Genomic DNA, 20,003 nt, shown 5'->3' with positions numbered 1-20,003 from the left:
AAGGGACGAATAATGGTAGTTGCAATAAAATGACCACGCTGACTAAGAGCTTCTGTCGGTTCACATTCTCTAACTCACAGGAACATGACCGCCTCGACATAGCATGAGACCTCGCGATGGTCCAGGAACCCAGGGGGGTCCAAACTCACTGGCTTCGAATAAAGTTTTTCTGTCTGAATAAAGTTTTTCTGTCACAACGCTTACCTCGTGAACCAAAAACATGATAGTCAAAGCCACTGTAGAAAAGAAGATTTCTCGCTCAGTGTGACCGCAACGTGAAACAAAGACTAATCTCTTTTGCCCAAAGGGCAAAAAATGACACCTGAGATGAGTGATATCACGAAGTACGTTGAGGTTGACAGGCACCCAAGCAGAGAAACTGAAATTTAAAAGCAACCATTGTTCTGCCGTCTGATTTAAAAAAAAACAAACAAAAAACTTCACACTATAAATTTAATAGCTATGGCCTTTTGACCATTGGGACGCTCCTTTACTTCAAATCCCTTGTACGAGCAGGTCATGAGACCTTTCTGGTATTTAGTTTTCCTGGTTGGATTAGGTGAGTTTTGAATCTATTGTTTTTTCATCTTTTTGCAATACGCTTAATTTGGCTCTGACCATAAAGAAATGTACGTCCGGGTCGCCGGATTATTTTTCAATCTGCAAGTAGCATAAATGTTTTCTTCTTTTATGAGACAGTTATAGGTGGCCCTTGCAATTCTTTAATATTGTTGGTGCGACCGTAACAAAACCAATACAGGCAGCATTTTTAGTACTTTACAGCCTTTAGTAGGTATACGAATAGACCAGTACCAGTGAAGGAGCTCTCACGCCCACCCAGGTTCACTTACTGCTTGTATGCGGGCTTCATCTTCTGCCAGCCTTCAATTATTTCATGTTTGATTACCCTGCCCAAGAATGCCCAAAACTGGCTGGTGGCCTGTGCACAGAGTAAATATCTTTCCGTACTGTTAGCAATGGAATTTGTTTAAGCCGAAAATCAAGGCGAGGGCCTCGCGTCCCCACTGCGCATAGTTTTTTTTGTACTGGTGTCACAGTTCGCGAAACCTACTTAATCGGCCGTTCGCCTTCCGCCGTCTCATGAAAGGTAACCGCTCCGAGGCCATACGATGACGCGTCACACAACATAACGATCGGCTTCGTTACATCGTGGAAGGTTAAGACATGGGTGCTTGTGAGCAGCCTCTTCCTCACGGCGAAAGCGATGCTGTGTTTCTTGCAAAGCCTGCAAAGTGGCTCTGCGATTGTTGAGACGTTGGTCAGAAATTTTGCATAAAAATTTGACATTTACAATTATGCCTTTAGTTCCGTCCTTCTGGTAAGCTGTCGTGCTTGCAAGATTGCATCTTTCTTTGTGTCGGTCAGGTAGATTCCCTCTGCGTTTACTTCGTGACTCAAGTACGTCACGGAGTCTGAAAAAAAAAAAACGGCATTTGCCCTCTTTTAACGTGATCTTGTAGTCACGCAACCGGTGCTAAGACACGCTCGAGTGTCTTTTGGTAATAAGCTGTGTCCAAACCCGCCATGACGACGTCGACTATGTAACATCCGACGCTCGGTATGCCCCTTAATGCTGTATTCATTTGGGATTGAACAATTCCAGGTGCACTGGCTACCTCTTACGGTAGACTTTGGAACTCAAAAAGACCCAAGCTCGTGCTAATTTTCAACAGTGGTCTGGATTGCGGAGTAAGAGGCGCTTGTTGATACGTGGAGGATAAATCCAGAACACAAAACATTGTGTTGTTTGCTGTGCTCGAGCAGAAATCCTCCGCTCTCGGCGCTGAATAATAATCAGTTTTTAATACCGCGTTGATGGTTATTTTGTAGTCCCCGCTTATTCTGTAAGTACCATTTTTTTCTCAATAGTCACGATTGGAGTTGCCCAATTACTGCGAAAAACTTGTTTTAATATAGCCGTGGGTAGCATGCTGATTAGCTGTCTTTTTTACGGCTCCTCATATTGCGAATGCGACGGGTCTCGCGTGGTAAAACAATGGTGTGCTGCCTGTCTGGAGAAGAACTTTCCCTTCGAACGCTCATATCTCGCCCAGTTCCCTCGAGAAAACGGAGTGAAATTGGTTTTTGAGTGCATGTACCCTGTCGTGCCAAGTTATGTTTCACATTTCTCGCTAGCCTTGTTTGAGACATTCAAGTCAATTGCGACCCAACAGCACGGAAAATCGTCTGCCATTGTCTTTCGGCAAGGTCACTGGCTGGTTATTGTGTTTGGCCACTACACCGCACTCTCTCTTCAGGTGCAACTTCTCCCGCGTATACGTGCGTAACGGTACTTGGGACGGGGTACACCTTATGCGTGGAAAGGTCGCCTTGCACACGCTTTCTGGAACTATCATCACAGCTGGGCCTGTGTCAATCTGCATCTGCAGCGGTCTGCTTTCTACCTCCACGCTTATCTCGTAGCGGAGCTGTGCCATTTGGACGAAATGATACATTTCCTTCTCAATTTCTTCTTCCGAATATTATACCGCGTTAATTCGTCTGCTCCACCAAAGCTCACTTCGACACATTTTCTGCAAATGTCCTATCTTGTCAAATCTGCGGCACCTAGACTCTTTGTGCTAGCACTTATTTGAGGAATGGTGCTTGCCAGATCGCTCGTATTTAATATTCGGGCACGAAGGACTAGAAGCACCGTAGCCTTCTTCTATGCACATGAACTAACGTAGGCACCGCTCATCCTGACAAGGAATCAGCCTTTATTTTCCGCTGCGTGACTCATATAGGGCGTGTGTGACGTCACCGGCTGCAACAAATAATTGCTTACGCGATGACACACTGGGAGACCAACAGCAGGCGGCACTATCACCGCTCCCTCGCCGGCGTTATCACGTTACCACAGTACTGACGTTTTTTTATGATTCCGTAGGTGGGTAAGGAGGAAATGAGCAATTGAGACTAATTGCATTTTTGGGTTCACAATGTTTGCATTAGGCCGGAGTAAAACATAAAACATCATTACCTGGCCCTTCTTTCGTGCTCTCAAAATAATAGGTCCCAGCTAGGAACAAACACTTACTTTCTGCATAATGGGACGGTTCTGGATATGTCCACATTAATAAAAAAATTTATGGACAAATTATTTCGTAATAAAATATTTTCGCGATACAGTATATTAACTGAGTGTATGGATAAGACATCTCATGAAAACTATCATGGAAATACTGCCGGAGATGTGTCGCATTAGTAGTGACTGATGGTATTTCAGTGTGATTTCATTCTTGACTCACACACAATGGCCAAATTGCGTTTTGGCCCAGACGATAGGGAAAATCACTGGATCAGCTTTGCTGCTTGGTAATTTAGGTATGGTATGCGCGTGGGACCATTGTAACAGTGTAAGAGCGGTCTTGTGGCAGTTTGGAAATGAATAATGACTCGCATGCAGTCAAATTTTTGCTAAAGTTAGAGGCTAACCATTGCTGAATGCATAATGTGAATGAATACCATGGCAAACTTTTTTTTTTGGTTAGTTGCCTCGGAGGACCCAAAAAGTAATGGTAAGTGCCTTTTTTTAATTCTGCTATTAAATAGTAAAATGAAGACATAGCGAGCGACAGCCCGTTTTGCGTCAAGAGAATTAAGCCTGCACTAAAATGCAACAGTACAGCATAGAGAAAGCTTCTGCCCTATATGAAATGAACGCACTTGGGGAAGGGGGGGGGGGGGGCGTTAAAAGCCCAGCATGCGCATAATACCATGAGTCACATACGAAGACAAGGTTAAGCCTGTGTACATATGTAGGCTGAAAGTGCTACTTTTGAGGTACTGTTCTACTGCGATTGTTTGCTGAATACACGCAACTCATAATGTCCGAAAACTTCCTAAACCTATGTTGGAACTCTGGCCGGCTTTATTATTCTGGCATGTGGCTACTTGATCACTATGCTTGCATAAGTAATTAAACATTGGAACTTCTGAGAACATACTGCGTAGAACTCACGTCTGTATCCGCAGGTAATGTATACCTGTTGCACCTCGAGTCTACAATTTCTTAATAGGCGTTGTAAGCATATTTCTTTTACATAAAAATTCTAGTGATCCCTGCTACTCAGATAAGCGTGCAGTCGCACACAATCCGCCAGTTCTCTCAATAAATCAGATTTTGTCTGCAGAAGTGAGCTGCAATTTCTTAGAAATTCAGCATGACTTCGGCCATATGTCAAAGATTGTTTCCGATAGAAACAGAACATCATGACCTGGCCATGTACTTGTGCACAAGAAAACTGCTGCTCAATATTTTTCCAGTGGTATCGAAGTAGGAATTTATTCGCAGAATATAGACAATGCCCCTTAGCGTTTTTTCGACATTTCACCGATTGTACAGTACATATTAGCTTGTTAAGAATTAGAAGCAGAATTAAATATTTGAATGTTATTAGTTCGTGGAAAGTATGAAAATCGTGGATGGAGTTTAGTTTTTAATGTTACTGCCTCTTCCGACGCATGTTGCTCTTTCGGCAATATTCCAGTACAAGGTTAGTGCTGCTCTGTCCATTGACGCGCCGTTTTGCTTGTTATGAGTACTTTGGCAGTGAAATAAAAGTCTGTTTGTAGGTTACGTAAGTTCTACCAAGTTTATATAGTCTCTTATTTCGTACCCAGAAGCTCTGAATGAAGTCATTAACATGGAAACTTGGGCAGAAATGTTTTGTATGTTGATCCATATAGCTAGAACAAACAACGGCAGAAAGGCAGTGCGACGCACTAAGTCATCATCATGATTATCTTGATTGCCCGACTGAAGGATAAGTGAGTTCTCACTGGACCATTGTGCCTTGTAGCTGAACGTAGTGTGGCATTGCTACATTTGTTTTGTCATTTGTCGGTGAACTTGAAGGACTGCTGTATTATATTTGCTTTACTTATTATTCGAGTCTCCTCAATATTTTCTCTATAACAATCTTATGAGAGTAGCACCCAAAACAAAACATACTGCAGTACACTCTTACACAAAGGTACACCCTTTGGGGTGTATATCTGCCACATAATCATAATCGTCATCTGCCTTGCTTGCGTTTCCTTTCTTAAAAACGCCGCGCCCGCTACTTTCCTGTCGGGAATGCTATGTCATGGTGATAACGCGCATGCCATTTTTTACTGGGAGCGTTAAAGAAAGGAAATGCGGACAAGACAGATGACGCTTATTGTTGGGTGGCAAGATACAAGCAAAAGGTTGTAATTTTGTTTTAGAGTGTACTTATGGTACCTGCTTGTACCTACGGTAATACGTTTTTGTTTGTACCCATCGTTTTTAATAGACAATGGTCTCTATACCCATGTTGTTTAAGTCTTCATGATTGTTTCATTTCTTTCGGATTTTACTAAATATTATTGAAGCACTGTTTACTACATCAATAAGTCTCATCCGGTTTATATACAGATGCAGCCAAATAAATTGCTCGATTTTGTAAGCTGGTTAAATCAACATTCAGTGTGTAATGTTAGTGTTCCCACACATTTGAAGGCACCAGCTAATACTTCAAAAGGTGAATTTTTTTTGTATTGATGCATTGTTCATAAAAAGTATGTCAGTCCGACGTGACCAATTGTTGAAGGTTCTTGTGGTCAACCTTGTTCAGTCATGACGAGTTCTCTTGATAGAATTGTATTCAACGTTTCTTGTTTACATAATTATGGAACAACTCGCTTGCATTCTTAAATCGCACACGTTTGATAGCACAGGAACCACCCGGCAACAATAATCGGCATCTGCAGTAATATATACTGTATGCGCATTTGCATGCATCTGGATACGCAACTGCAAAGAGGCATTTCTTCAATGTCTGAATGAAGCATGTGCATTGGAGGAATGACTTACCAGACAATTTTTCTCTAACAGCAATTCTCCTCTATATACAAAAAATTTCGCCAATACATTGATGCCCTTGATTGCATTAATTTCAGTAGTTCATCATCTATGGAACACCAAGTCAAATTTTACATGCAATAAAAGGGAAGTATTTACACTATAAGGTTATAAGTTGTTTCGTTATTGTCAGAATGCAAAAAAATACATTGGGCTAGTAAATCTTCATTGAATACGCACAGTTTTTCAGATGCAGCTTACGAATCGCAGCCTTGATCAGAACATGTGAAAAAAAAAACGTTGTACGCACATATTTGTAACTGGAACACTAATAAGCGAGAAGGCGATAACATATAAAAGTGTTATTACAGCAATAGGTTGCGCCTATTAGAATATATAGGGATTGTTAGTGGGGGCAAATTCTCAATAAGCTATACCTTGCAATAAGAATAAGCTATAATTTGCAAATGTGCGGACTAATATTATTGGTAGCTATGGTGAAATAATATATAGACGAAGTGTTGGCGCCAAACATAAATATTCATAGAAAGGTATTTTTATTAGGATTTATATTTATTCTTCCAGAAATCAACTTATAATATACGTTTAGTTTGCTGACAAACTTGCAATGCATCAAGGAGGAAGGCATCAATGCAATGCAGTGATTGGGGAGTTTCATGCTATTTCTTATTTGTCTCATGAGGAATGTTCAACTGGTGAATGTATGTTTTATATGATAGTAATATAAAAACTTGACATACCCAGTGAAACATACACAGTAACCCAAGTTGGAATCAAATATGGTTATTGAAGAGTGGTTCATACCCATTGGCACTTCATGCCACGTAAGTTGGCCTCGCAGATATTCATTGAAGATTAGCACATACTCTGTCATGCAAGTGACCCAAGTGGGTCTGACTGCTGGCTTTTAAAGCTCAGCGCAGCATCCCGATACATGATCTACACATTCTTCATGGATCACTCAATGACCCACGCAAAGTTAGACGTGGACTTACATATCGCAATTTGTTTGAAGATTCAAAGAACGGAAATCTCAAAAAACGTGTTGCATTAAGAAACAGTTTTTTACTGTACTATTGTAACTACATTGTATATATTCAAGGGTACTGTGCCTAAAGTATTATCTCTTCTCTGAAAGATGTTCCTGGATGTGGTGACCTAAAATCAGGCAGTAAAGGTGAGTTCTACATGTGTTGCACCTTATATTAAGCTACCAATCTGTATGAACGTTTGAGTGATGTATCAGCTTTATCTAGAGTGAAAACCAAGACTATAATGCTATATATCACCCCAAGGTATTACTTTTATACTAACCGATTGCTTCTGGTGGAGACAGCCATTTAATGAAGTAGGACAGTGGGTAAAAATACAGCTGAGCTATGTTTAAAATATATAACAATAAATATTTTAGTACTGCTAAATGACTAGGCATCCGCTTCACGTTGGCATGAAGTTCGAGTGGATAAGTATGACAGAAAAAGTTCAAAAAAATGTAAACTGAGCTGATAAAGTACAAAACGTAGCGGGATATAGACGAATGCAGGCGAAATTCTAAATCATCAGCGCAAATTATACAGTATTATAAGTGACATATTCAAAGATGCGAAAATTCTTCTTTTATAGAAGGCAGATTTGAATACGTTTATTGATATGTAAGATGCATCAGTCTGAGGCATAGTATGGTGTATGTTGTTGCTTGTGGATGATGTGGTTGGGGAGTGAGTTTGGAATTTTTCTGTATGCAACGTGGCTTGGGGATGCCATTAGGACGCCTATCTTTCTGTGGTATGTAAGGCAGTTTAGCTAGTTTTGTGTCTGACAGTTGAAAACATACCCTGGTGCGATCGATATGTCGTGTCGTAACCACAACATTAGCATAGCCGTTGATAAAGCAGGTATTAGCAAAATAAATAAACGTCTTACATATAAAAAATATTGACAGACAAGTTCAGTTTACATCTGCAGAAAATGAAGCATTCTTGGTGTGATTGGCTTATGAACCATTTTTTTTGCCGATACGAAGTGTGGGTTTTGAGGTGTATGTATATAGTAGTATTAAAGGGTAACATATTCGCTTATTGTGCTTTGTAAAAAAAGACTTCTCTTTTCAGCCTTTCTCTTCTCTGACTTCTTGCGTGGACTCATAATTTTTTATATTTTGGTGGTGGAAACCTCCGTGCGTACTCGTTTACTTCATCGTACGTCTCCAGGGACCTTCTACTCCACAGCTTCACGCTGCGGGGGGCGGGGTCTGACTGGATCGTTCATTATCGGCGTAGTGACCAGACATCTACCTGAAGAGCCAATCGGATGGATCGCATCAAGGCAAAGTGGTTGGCTTGATGAGCACAGAATGCAAAGGTTCTGCAGGAAGAAAGGTTGCTATGGCAGATCCTACCATGCACAAGCCCAAGCTTTTAAGTATCTTTGACCGTCTATCTCTTAGCAACAACGAGCTGTCGAAGCTTAACGACGCATTCGAAGGGCACATTGCCGACGTTGAGCTCGAAGCAGAATACGTAACTTCTGCAGATTATAAAGATCAAGCCATAAGTATAATTGCCGAGAGTGGCTATAAGATCAGCGCTTTGGAACGCGCCGACAGTAGAGCGGAGTCTGCTCCTCAGAATGTAACCAAGATGGTTCCTGAAGCGATGCGCAGAATTAGACCAAGGCTACATCCTCTCATACAACTTGATGGGCTTTCGTCCCGGGCTGTCAACTCAGGATGCGATGCTGCTGATCAAACACCAACTTATACAGGCCAGCCCAGCGCATACGAAGGCTCTTTTGAGAGTGGATGTGGAAAAAGCTTTTGATCGTATAAAGCATAAGGCAATACTTCGCGTCCGCTCGGATATGGGGTTAGATAACATACATTTTAACACGATTAAGGACTTTCTTAGAAATCGAACTGCACAACTCATGTTGGGTGAGCTTAAATCAGAAGCTAAGAATTTGGGAAATGGGGGCACTCAACCAGGGGCTGTGCTCTCACCCATGCTATTCAATTTAGCAATGTCCAAGGTTGCAAGAAATCTGGAGAAAATTGAGGGTATACATTATGTGGTATATGTCGACGACATAACCATATGGAGTGCCAAGGGTAATGTAGGACAGATAGAGACCAGATTACAGGAAAGTTTATATGTTGTAGAGAACACACTGAAAGACATGGGGTTGAAATGCTCGCCAGCCAAATGAGAACTCTTGGTCATTAAACATCGCAGAAAAAGTCGTAAACCAAGAGGTTACATGCCAGAATATGAGCCAAGAGTGTGCTTATACACTCATGAAGAATCCGCAATCAGGCTAGTTAAAAAATCAAGGTTCTTGGCTATCACATAGACGGAAACAATGCTAACTATAGAACAATACAACATATCTCCAATAAAACAGTCATTAGGTTACTGAGGAGAATTACCAATAGACACAGAGGCTTAGGAGAAGACAGTGCTTTGAGGCTAATACACGCCTTTGCTCTCTGTCACTTCACTTATGTGGCTAGACTATTCAAATGGGGGCAGGAAGAACTTAACAAACTTAATGTGATGCTCAGGAAGCTCGTTAAAGTAGCCTTAGAGATACCCAGTAACGCTGCAATCGACAAACTCATGAGCCTAGGGGCGCACAACACAATGAAAGAAAGCGCGGAGGCTCAAAAGCTAGCGCAACACGAAAGATTGACAAACTCACGAGCTGGCAGGAAGATATTGCAGGTAATAGGTGCAGAACTGAATACATCAAGGCGCCCAACAGAGGCCGAAGTAGAATTAAGGGCTGACGTTAGGAACAAGGTCAGAACCAACCCTCTCCCCAGAAACATGCATCCAGTGTATAATGTCGAAAGGAGAAAGGCAAGAGCTAAAGCACTCTTGCAGGAAATAGAGCAGCAGAACCAACTCGCAGCTATAGTTGATGCTGCCTGGGTGAAATGTATGAAGCATATACGGCCATTGTCTCAAATTATCAATGAAAGGTGCAAGACGCTATCACTATTTTTACCAAGGACCCCTTGGTGGCGAAACAGGCGGCAATTGCTCTAGCCATCAGGAGTAATAAGTGGGCCTGCATTTACAGTGATTCGAAATCTGCTATAAAGTGTTTTGATAAAGGCTATGTAGCTGGAGTTGCAGCTAAGTTTTTTGAAAACCTTGGGATTATAAGAATTGAAATCCGATGATTTCCTGCGCATATGGGGAAAGTGGACGAGACTCGGGTAAACCTCAATGACGTTGCTCATGACTTGGCACGAGGACTTGCTGACCGTGACAGTCACAACCGAGCCATTCACCATCAAGCCAGGGATTCTAGAGATCATTTAAGAACATGCAATGACATTACCGAACATTACTATTAAGGACGTAGGCAATTCCCATTGCCACATTCAAAACTGAACAAGGCTCAGCCAGTCTCACTTCGGTTATTGCAAACAGGTACATATCTCACACCGTACACAATTAATCAAATAATATCCAGAGATGGCGATTAGGATGGACTGCAACAATTGTAATGGCATCATTGGAATCAGACATATGCAGGCGGGGTGTCCCGTGACTCTCCCCAACCTCATTGAAGAATGGACACTGTGGGAGAAAACGATTCAAATCCCATTGTTTCAGGACCAACTAAGGGCCGTCAAGTGGGCCCATGATGTCGCTAGAAGGCTTGGCCTGACAGTGCCAACGTATGAGCGGCTTGCCTTGGCTTAAGAAGTCGAGCCTCTGGACCTCATTACAATAAGAGTTTTCCCACACACACACACGCACACACACACACACACACACAAACACACACACACACACACACACACACACACACACACACACACACACACACACACACACACACACACACACACACACACACACACACACACACACACACACACACACACACACACACACACACACACACACACACACACACACATACACACACACACACACGCACGCACGCACGCACACACACACACGCGCACGCACGCAGGCACGCACGCACACACACACACACACACACACACACACACACACACACACACACACACACACACACACACACACCAAATCTTGTTATGCAATGTTTGGAGATGAAATTAACAACTGCGCAGCCTTCTTGGAGCAGTTCGAAGCGATTGTTCATCTCAACAAAGCTATATCGACAACGACGAAGTTTTTCTATTTACGTCATTATCCTGCGGCGCCAGCGGCGGCAGCCATTGCCGTACCGGCTTCCGAAAATTGTTACGGAGATGCCGCAGAACTTCTCAAAGAACGTTTTGGGGGTCATGAAATGATAGAGCAGCACCACCAGCCAGCGCTTGGCAATCTACCTCGTGTAAAATCGGGAAGCCACTTACGAGACTTCAGGCAACTTTATGGTGTGATGCAAACCAAATATCTGCGGTCGGATTGTGCCGAACGTACTTACTCTCAGTTTGCCTGCTATGATATTCTACAGAAAGCGCTGCCACATGACATTGTTCTAGTATATATGTACGCGTGGAAAGCGGAACCAGACATTGAAGCAACATGGGTCTGATACAAACCTCTCGAAGCCGAAAGTCTTGGAGCCAGCACTGGTGGCTGCAACATCGAAGCAGAGTCAAAAGAGCGGCTCATGTTCACAGGTATTGAGTTAGAAAGTCAAGAACAGCGCAACCCATTGTTACAACGATCTTTACATGACCATGCAGCGAGAACTATAGGTGAAAACACCGCTTTTGTACTGCACAGGGCGTCATACTGCTAGATCGTATATTTCTTTTCTTGATCAAAGAAGCACGGCACAAGCACCTGCGACGCCAACCTCACTCTTGTTTATAAAGAAAGAGAAGCTAGCTAAGGATAACCGCTGTTATAGATGTACATGACGAGGCCAGCAGGCACGGTCTTGCAACGTCAGACTCACATGCTTAGCTTCGCGTGGAAGACTCGCCTCGAGTATGCGTTACCCTAACTACAGAAAGAGAGACATTACAGTGGAAACTTCGCGACCAACCGAGGCTTCGGGTAGCACCACATGATTTTCTTGTCGCAATCAGTCATGCTGTACGACAGAGATTAAACAAACGTTGGCGCTAATACATACATAGAAGTGCAGCAGCAGACTTTTCGCGCCTTTGACATTAAAAATACCAGGTCAGGATATATGAGAGGGGTTCTGGAGGAAGGCAGATCATTATTCACAGAAGATCTCGCTGCATAACTGCAACTGCAGGTGCTGGGAGAAACCCGAATTGCATCACGACACTTGGCAAAGCATCACCAAGTACTGCTGAAGTACGAAAGGTTGTTAAAGCACCACTGTGCAGCCAGCACTGTTCCGACATCCAAATCGTTCAAGCAATTGCAGTTCCACTTATCTGTCACGACATTGCTGCGCGGACACCTGATAAGAACTTCAACCAGAAGTTGCGATATGAGGGCAAATTTCTTGCTGACGAAAACACTTTTCTGGAATCGAAGGCAGATAACGGCCTCAGCACGTGAGAAGTAAGCAGCATACAAATTCCAGAATTGGTCGCAACCAACAAGGTGCTTGGATGGGCACTGCAAGGGCCCTGTTGCCAAAAAGACTTTTTTTTGCTGCGTCGCCAACCTTATGGCCTGCGTTCTTTGAGTGGAAACGGTTAGTGACGGTGAAACAACCTTGCAGATGTTCCTGTCGTTTTGGCAACTAGAAGAAATGAGCATCGAAGATCCTGGTGAACCTCCTTCACATGAGTCCACTGCACGTTTCCAAGGAGAAAAACGCAAGAAAAAAATTGCTCGGTGTTGGACTGCTCGCATCGGCTCATAGTTTTCTTATAAGCTATATCTGACTTGATGAGCCTAAATTTAAAGCCAGCCATACTTCTCTAAATGCAAATGACAAGCAAACTCTGCCAAAACATATAATTACAGCAGTAACGCATGTCAAGTTGGCCAAATCGAAACACGCTCAGCAGCTAAGTGCGCTGGCTTGCCAGCTAGAAAAGGTGTTCTTATAGACGCATGCGTCTGTGGCAACATGGTTTCAAATCAGGCTTGTGGGTCAGAGGTCGCGTTCAAATGTTTAGGATGTAAAGCTTTATCCATACTTATTTACCATTTTATGTCGCCGTACTGATGAGTTTGCAAAGTAACATATTTTTTTAAGGCAAAAGGACAAGATTATGGCTAATCCTTGTAGTACTCATCATTAGCATGCTGGCTGAGTCACCCTTTTTGCAGCTGCCGTTGACACTGGCGCCACAGATCGCTCTAGCAATTACTGTAATAAACCCTATGCTTAAAATTGTAAACTACAACTTCGCTGTATTGTTCAAAATGGCGTCACCACCCCGGTAAACAATTTCTGCGTTAGAGGCTATATAAGTACGAAAAAGTACCTCGAGTTCAGTAAAAAGAAGTTTCCTTCTAAACAAAAGTTTTCTAGAGTGCTTGTGTGCGCTCCTCGCGCGTCTGGGGGTCCTGCTGGGTAATGTTCTTGTGATTTTGTTTGATGTCTACCGGTGCGAGATCTTTCGACGGTGGGATGATTGTCAAAAAATAAGGTAGCTGATCGGTTGCGTATTTGCGATGCTTTAGAATGAATCTCTTTTAGGGCGAAATCTGGATACGTAGTATTCTATTCTGTCGGTGAAGGCGCATTTTATAATATAGTTTATTTAAAAGGCCTACTTTCCTCAGGCTTCAGGCACCAAAGCGCAATTTTAGTATAGTTTCGAATACAACGTGGAATTTTGTTTCGTTTAATGTCGGACATTCGGCACAACATAAATGAGTATGTGAATTGAGACATTATAAAAAGCACAGTCACTGTTTTGATTTAATGTTGATTTAGACTGAGCATGCACCGAGCGCTCCTTAAGATCATTCTTCTGATATGGTGGGTCTTTCTAATTGTTTTGCGAGCTCAATCATTTCCTGCCTGCTCCCCATAATATGGCGCCGAATATAGAGCATCTATAGATGTAGGCAAAGAAAGTTACCGATAATAGGAAGCTATCCTAGGGTTCTTGCTCTCACCTTGTTTGTTATATCTCTCCTTTATCAACATACGAAGAAGTTTCTTATAGTGTATTTTGTTTTCCCCCACACACAATAGAAATGAATCCAACCACGCCTACAACAAGAACAGGTAAGAATATTCATGGCATTATTTCACATCTTTTTATTAGCTCCTGATAACTGTTCTGAGTTCAGGAAGATTAAAAATTACGGCGCATTGTAGCACTTCAGCAAAAGTATACTGCACTCAGCTCACTCTACTTATGAAATTTGGAGCTAAGTATGAAATTTTACATTTGTGCAAGAATTCAATCTATCAAATTGAAAATAGTACGCCACGGAGTATGTAAAAACAAAGAACTACACTTGACCAATCTTATACCATGTTCAATATGGAAAAAAATTATGTTTAGATGGCTGGTAAGAATAGGACCTCACGTAGCTTCACATAAAGCATCAATTCAGTAAAAAACATTCCAATATCGAGGCAGTGATATCACGCAATGTAGTGGTGTTAAAAATAAAAAAAGTGGGTAAAATAAATTTCTCCAAATAATTTACACATGGCATTACTACGAGCACAACAAGCTCAGGCCGTGATTGTTATAGAGAATTCAACAATTTGTTCAAAAAAAAAAATACTAGTGGTATTCGGATTTTGACTCCAGTTAGAGCACAGATGACTAGCGGGAGATATGGTGGGTTAAAGTATTGTTCTAAAAACACCACCATTTGTCCTTGCAGTGTAATTAGACACTATATCTCCCTTTAATTGTGTGCTATTATTAAAAAAAAAAACTACAAATGTAGATCTCATATTTGTTACGAATGCAGGCATCACACTTTAGTTCAAGTCCTTATCAATGCAGGGAGTAAAATTCAATCCTCTCATCAATATTGAGGGTTGTAGCATAAGCACGAAGACCTTCCCTGTGCTGCAGTACAAATTTAATGAATACCAAGACTTTATGTTATGTTCCGGAAATTGTAGCAGTTGAAGAGAGAAAAAGAAGGCGACGTTTCAGAGGCCAACATGCATTTCTATGTTTCGAGTTTCCCCACGCTGGTTTAAGAGCGTAATACAATCTCCGGAAGTCAAAAAGAGAGGAAAGCCGCACATTTGATATAGCTGCTAAGCAACATTTTCTTGAATGCATTTCTTCACTGTAATGGTACCTTCATTTTTTTATTCGATCAATGAGATAAATTGCAAACTGCCCTCACTCAGCGACTCTTTAGTCTCCAGCTATTAGAGTATCTTCCTATACTAGTGCAAGCATGGGGGTGACGACCCATAATGCGCGAGAAGTGAACTCATACTCTAGCCACCTAGCTATTCTTCGTTGAATTCCTAATGGTTGAATGTGCGTATCCTCCTTTCCTGCTAAAATTTAGCAGCCGTTAGCACCTGAGTAAACGTTAGAATCGATGTTTTTAGTTTGCAATGAATATAGCGATTGTGTAGATACTTTCACAGCTCCTGCAGGTCATTGATATTCTTTATTTAGAAGTTAATTTTCGCGTCGTGTTTTGCAAGCCATTATGCGGTCTGCAGTGAAAGTTAGAAGGCGTAATCGGTTATGTATACACACATTTTCAAAACATGGTTGGGTAGGATGCCTCCCTGCGTTTCTGCCCCACATAGTAGAACTTTAAGAAGGCTGTCCATCAACCAAATAGCGAACTGTTATTTTGCATCTTCAATATTTCTTCTCGCGCTTTACGTGCATTATGGTAATTTGAAGTAGTCCTTATTACTGGCGATTCCAACACAACGTCTGTTGTTTTTTGACATCATCTCACAGCTCTATGCCCAGATGATAAGTATGCTTTAGTCGACTAAATGAAGTTATTGCTCTTAAGGAGCTGATGGTCTTCTAAAGATCGCACTATAAGCTTTGGAGCTATTCCACGCAAAACACCGCCTAAACTCCGTCATCCCATTGTCATCATTTATATTGTAACTAAGGCGTTCTGCGTTGGTGATTCTCTTAGCCATTACTTCGCCTTTATATCGGGTACTGAAAGATTTACACCATGCTTACGTTCATTTTACATGTTGAACGAACCAATCCATCATTCACTACTGACCATACTCCGCATGCAAATGACGGAAACCCCGACTACAGCCCCATTATATAAAATTGTAAACGGGGTTTTTGGTCGCAAATAGGTATGACGTGATCTCTTATCAAATACGGCTGTTCGGCTCCGTGCGCTATCGCTATTTGCACTGAGAAAAGTCTCTCCAGGACTGTTATTCCGAGTGGCATAGTAACGGAGGTTTCAATCGTTCCCTGCTTCAGGACTTTGTGCCAGCTGCAAAATTTAGGTTTTGAGCACTTCGACGTGGTATCCGCCTCTTGAACAGCCTCGCAGATAGTATTGCTTCACCTATAAATCATGTCGCCTTCCATAATAACCTAGACAACCATTATCGTGCTATCAACTACCAGTAATTATCTTTTGACTTCTTTCTGTGTTTGGCAAAGCGTGCGCACATATATTGGCTTGTGATTACTATGAATCATCATTTTGATCTATAGCAGCGTTTCCAATTTTGTTGCTATTGGTTTCAATATTTTATATGAACACTGTTCGAACTGTATGCTACAGCGCCATTGCTTTTTGGGCTTGTTCGTGCATGATTTCAATAGCAAGAGATAGTTCACAGAGGACGAGACAGTAAAATTCATACACACACGAACAGTAGGAGCGCTCGTACTGTTCGTGTGTCTCAATTGTACTGTCTTGTCCTCTGCGCACTAATCATTGCTATTTAAATATATGCGTACACATGTTTCCTATGCCCCTTATGTGGCAATGCTCTCTTTTCATAGCCGGCATTGTTGTTCTTTCTATTACTTTAAGAAAGTGCCAACTGTGTGACTATATATAATTTATAGTAATACCACTGGCGGTTATCTTCTCTGTTTATTTGCTTTTTGTTTGTCCTTAGCGATTTGGCTATATGTTAATGGTTTGCCATGTCATTTTTGAAGATTGAATGATTGTTTGTTTCCTCGCCATGTTTGGTACCACAGTTGCCATGAAGTGGTGATTTTGCTGAATCCATCTCTGGAGCCCTGTGATGTGTTTGTAAACAAAATATAGAACCCTAAAAATCAGGAGGTGTATATTTAGTGTGAGAATTTTTCATACGATTCAGCTTCTCACCTGTACATACTCATCATCACGATTCTGGGCTAGTGTCAAGGGCCTTTCGCATGAGATAATATAGAGACTGACGGCCTGAACGTTCTATCACGGTGTATATATATATATATATATATATATATATATATATATATATGTGGGTTGCGTACTCACGTGCGCCAAGAACGTTCACGTGCAAAGGCTGTTTGTTTTGCATTGCATGATAATGTAAGCAGTAGCGTCGCAAGCAAATTAGTATGCTAGCATTCTGTCGCGGCCTTGCATATGCTCTATGTCTGTGGCACTTCTATGACATGAAATTATAGATATCGTACCCTTTGTTCCTACAAGAAACTACCTCTACTATGACTACTGAAGGTAAGGATATTCGATCTCATTATTTCACATCATCTGTAATTCTCGGCAGGGAACTTTTCCTGACGATACGAAAATTTGAACGTGTGATTACTATTTGTTTATTTCTGTACTTCATATAATCATTATTATTGTGGAAAGCTCAGTTTAATAAACGTCAGCTCAGTATCATTTATTAATGATGTTCCTTATATATAGATAAATATATATTTATGGTTCTCTAGCTCGAAATAAACAATCTTGTAAGTCAGTGCCTGTGTGTGCCATGTCTTTCTGTGTCGTTCTCCTTTCATGCGCTATAAGCCTGATCAAGTCATACCAACATGCCCAAAACATAATAATCGCACTTCTGGCTGACATGGACAGAAATCAAGTTTTGTGCGTGAATTCACTAAATCTAACTGATAATGCTCAAAATATGTTTCCAACCGCCAACAAAAACATAAAATGTTGAAGCTACTTGAGGCGAACTGATTTTCAAAGAAAATATCGCTGTTTGGCACAGGTAATGAAACCAATAAAATAGAAGGGAAATCGAAGGCCTTGTTATTTAAGCATATATATATATATATATATATATATATATATATATATATATATATATATATATATATATATATATATATATATATATATATACACATATATAGGGTCAGAGCATAGAGGGTGCTTGCTTTGCGTTGGATGTATAAAAGAATATGAGATATATTGTTTCCCCTTCTCCTACTAGAAACAACATCCTCTACTACGACTACTGAAGGTAAGGATATTCGACCTCATTACTTCCCGTCTTCTGTAGTTTTCTGCAGACAAATTTTCTGAACAATATTAGAATCTATTAGGATAGTCCATATTAGGACTTTCCTATGGTTCCGACTCTACTTTAATCCTACAATTCAGTCAAATAAAATGCCGTTTTTTTATTTGCGTCCACTCATCCTAGTAGCCACCTCACCTTCAACGACCACAACTTCAACGACCACACCTTCAACAACCCCTAAGAAAGGTATGCATCTCATATTTTTACTTCACATTTTTCTACTAATCTAAGCAACTTTTCATTACGTTTCTGAACAAATTTAAAAACAGGACTATTGCGTCAACAGTACAGTATTCCACATAATTACTGATGTTGAAGTTGGCTAACGGTCATCACTAACGCCCATCAGTAGTTTCGGGTCTCGCTTATACGCATTCACTTGAAACGAGCGAGGAAGATTACATTTGCTCAAAGCGCGCAAAGAATAAAGAGAATTGAAGGAAACAATGTGCGGCAGTTCACTCAATGAAAACCAAAACTGGAAGTAATTGAAAGCCTCGTCATGTAGTACTACTCTATGCTAGTAGTACCTCTTTATTAAAAGTCCCTTCAATTATTCCTTTCTAAATTATCAGACATAACAAACAAGTCCATGTACGCATTCTTTGTGAATGGTTGCCGTAAAATATTTTATACCTAATGAAATGCGATATTACAATATATAGAAATTTACATATGTGCACCTAAACAAAAAGAAGGCATCTTGATTTCTCGCTATGTAAATTGCTTTCTGTAGATGAGAACTGCCGTCGAACGCATGAAATGCTATAAACAATGCCTGCCAACTGTTAAAAACCCAGCTCAGCGAATAGTGTGAAAACATTGCTTCCTATTTACTGTGTAAGAACTGGAAATGACGAGACTGGCGCAGTGTCAAAGCGGGCAAACACTGACATGGAGATTCGCACAAAATTTACATTTTTTCCCCGGCGTGACATCAGCATCTTGCTCTAAATTCCATCAAACCATGCATGGGGCGACAATTCGATCACCCCGACCATCGAAAACAGTGCCTCCAAGGACTTGACGCTGGTTTACAATTGGGTGGCTCACCACTGCCCCAGCGAGTAACCAGGAAACGCAACTTATGTAATTGTGGTTTGGCGTGACGTAGACTTAATCATACCTCCACAAGATTAATTATGAACAGGACGGTGACTACAGCGCCTGCCGTTCCTTAGATCGCGCGTGCCCTCAATGTACGATGGCACAAAAGCGGTCTATAAAAAAGCCGTTCGTAGTCCCACCACTTTTCGAGAAAGACTTTGGGCGCATGGAAACGGAGGTTAATATTGCCAAGCGCAGCGTTAAATTGTTGCTGAACTTCATACGTGAGACAGGCTTGAACGCTCGTCTCTGAAACAAGTGTGGTCTGAAGACTATGCGAAATGTGTTCGTGCGAGAATGTGTGGCGTGAACGCCTTAGTCCGGCACGTTGCGCCCCTGTACTGCGCAAACGTGTATTGGTCAACGTATACGTAATGGCTCATTTTACAATAACTCGCTTACCTGCCACCTACTTTAGTGCTTCCGTGCCTCTACCGTTTCCCTTTACCAAGGTGACAAGTAGCATGCTGGCGACAGGCTCTCCCGGCCGTATACTTCTTTTTTTTTCTTCATTGGAATTTCCTCTTTTTTATATTCCACGCTTAGAGGCTTAATAAAACCGTTATTTTTGATATAGCAAATATACGGATACTCAAGGCGTGTTCAAGCCGTAGGCGCCGCTATCACCGCGATTTTGTTCTCCTGGTATTGAAGACGCATGCTCAGCGTGCGTGAGGCC

At 41.5% G+C, this 20,003-nt stretch overlaps 1 protein-coding gene across 4 annotated transcripts in view; it reads left to right on the top strand.

Moving 5' to 3' along the window:
* Positions 1 to 482: 482 nt before the first annotated feature.
* LOC126529322 (uncharacterized) overlaps positions 483 to 20,003 on the top strand; it is a 29,656-nt gene continuing 10,135 nt past the window's right edge. For 3 of the 4 annotated variants that reach the window (XM_055069480.1, XM_055069479.1, XM_050176926.2), the window contains exons 1-7: positions 483 to 559; positions 3,516 to 3,542; positions 7,011 to 7,049; positions 13,964 to 13,996; positions 17,374 to 17,400; positions 18,128 to 18,157; positions 18,341 to 18,403. In XM_055069480.1, the coding sequence (XP_054925455.1) occupies positions 520 to 559; positions 3,516 to 3,542; positions 7,011 to 7,049; positions 13,964 to 13,996; positions 17,374 to 17,400; positions 18,128 to 18,157; positions 18,341 to 18,403 (259 nt within the window). In that variant the 5' untranslated portion in view covers positions 483 to 519. The remainder of the gene's footprint in view (positions 560 to 3,515; positions 3,543 to 7,010; positions 7,050 to 13,963; positions 13,997 to 17,373; positions 17,401 to 18,127; positions 18,158 to 18,340; positions 18,404 to 20,003) is intronic. The other variant, XM_050176927.2, reaches the window with a different exon arrangement.

Source organism: Dermacentor andersoni, chromosome 8 (assembly GCF_023375885.2).
Source record: "Dermacentor andersoni chromosome 8, qqDerAnde1_hic_scaffold, whole genome shotgun sequence".
NCBI classification, from domain to species: domain Eukaryota; kingdom Metazoa; phylum Arthropoda; class Arachnida; order Ixodida; family Ixodidae; genus Dermacentor; species Dermacentor andersoni.
The sequence above is the reverse complement of the archived record's forward strand: the minus strand, read 5'-3'. Positions and strand labels throughout refer to the sequence as shown.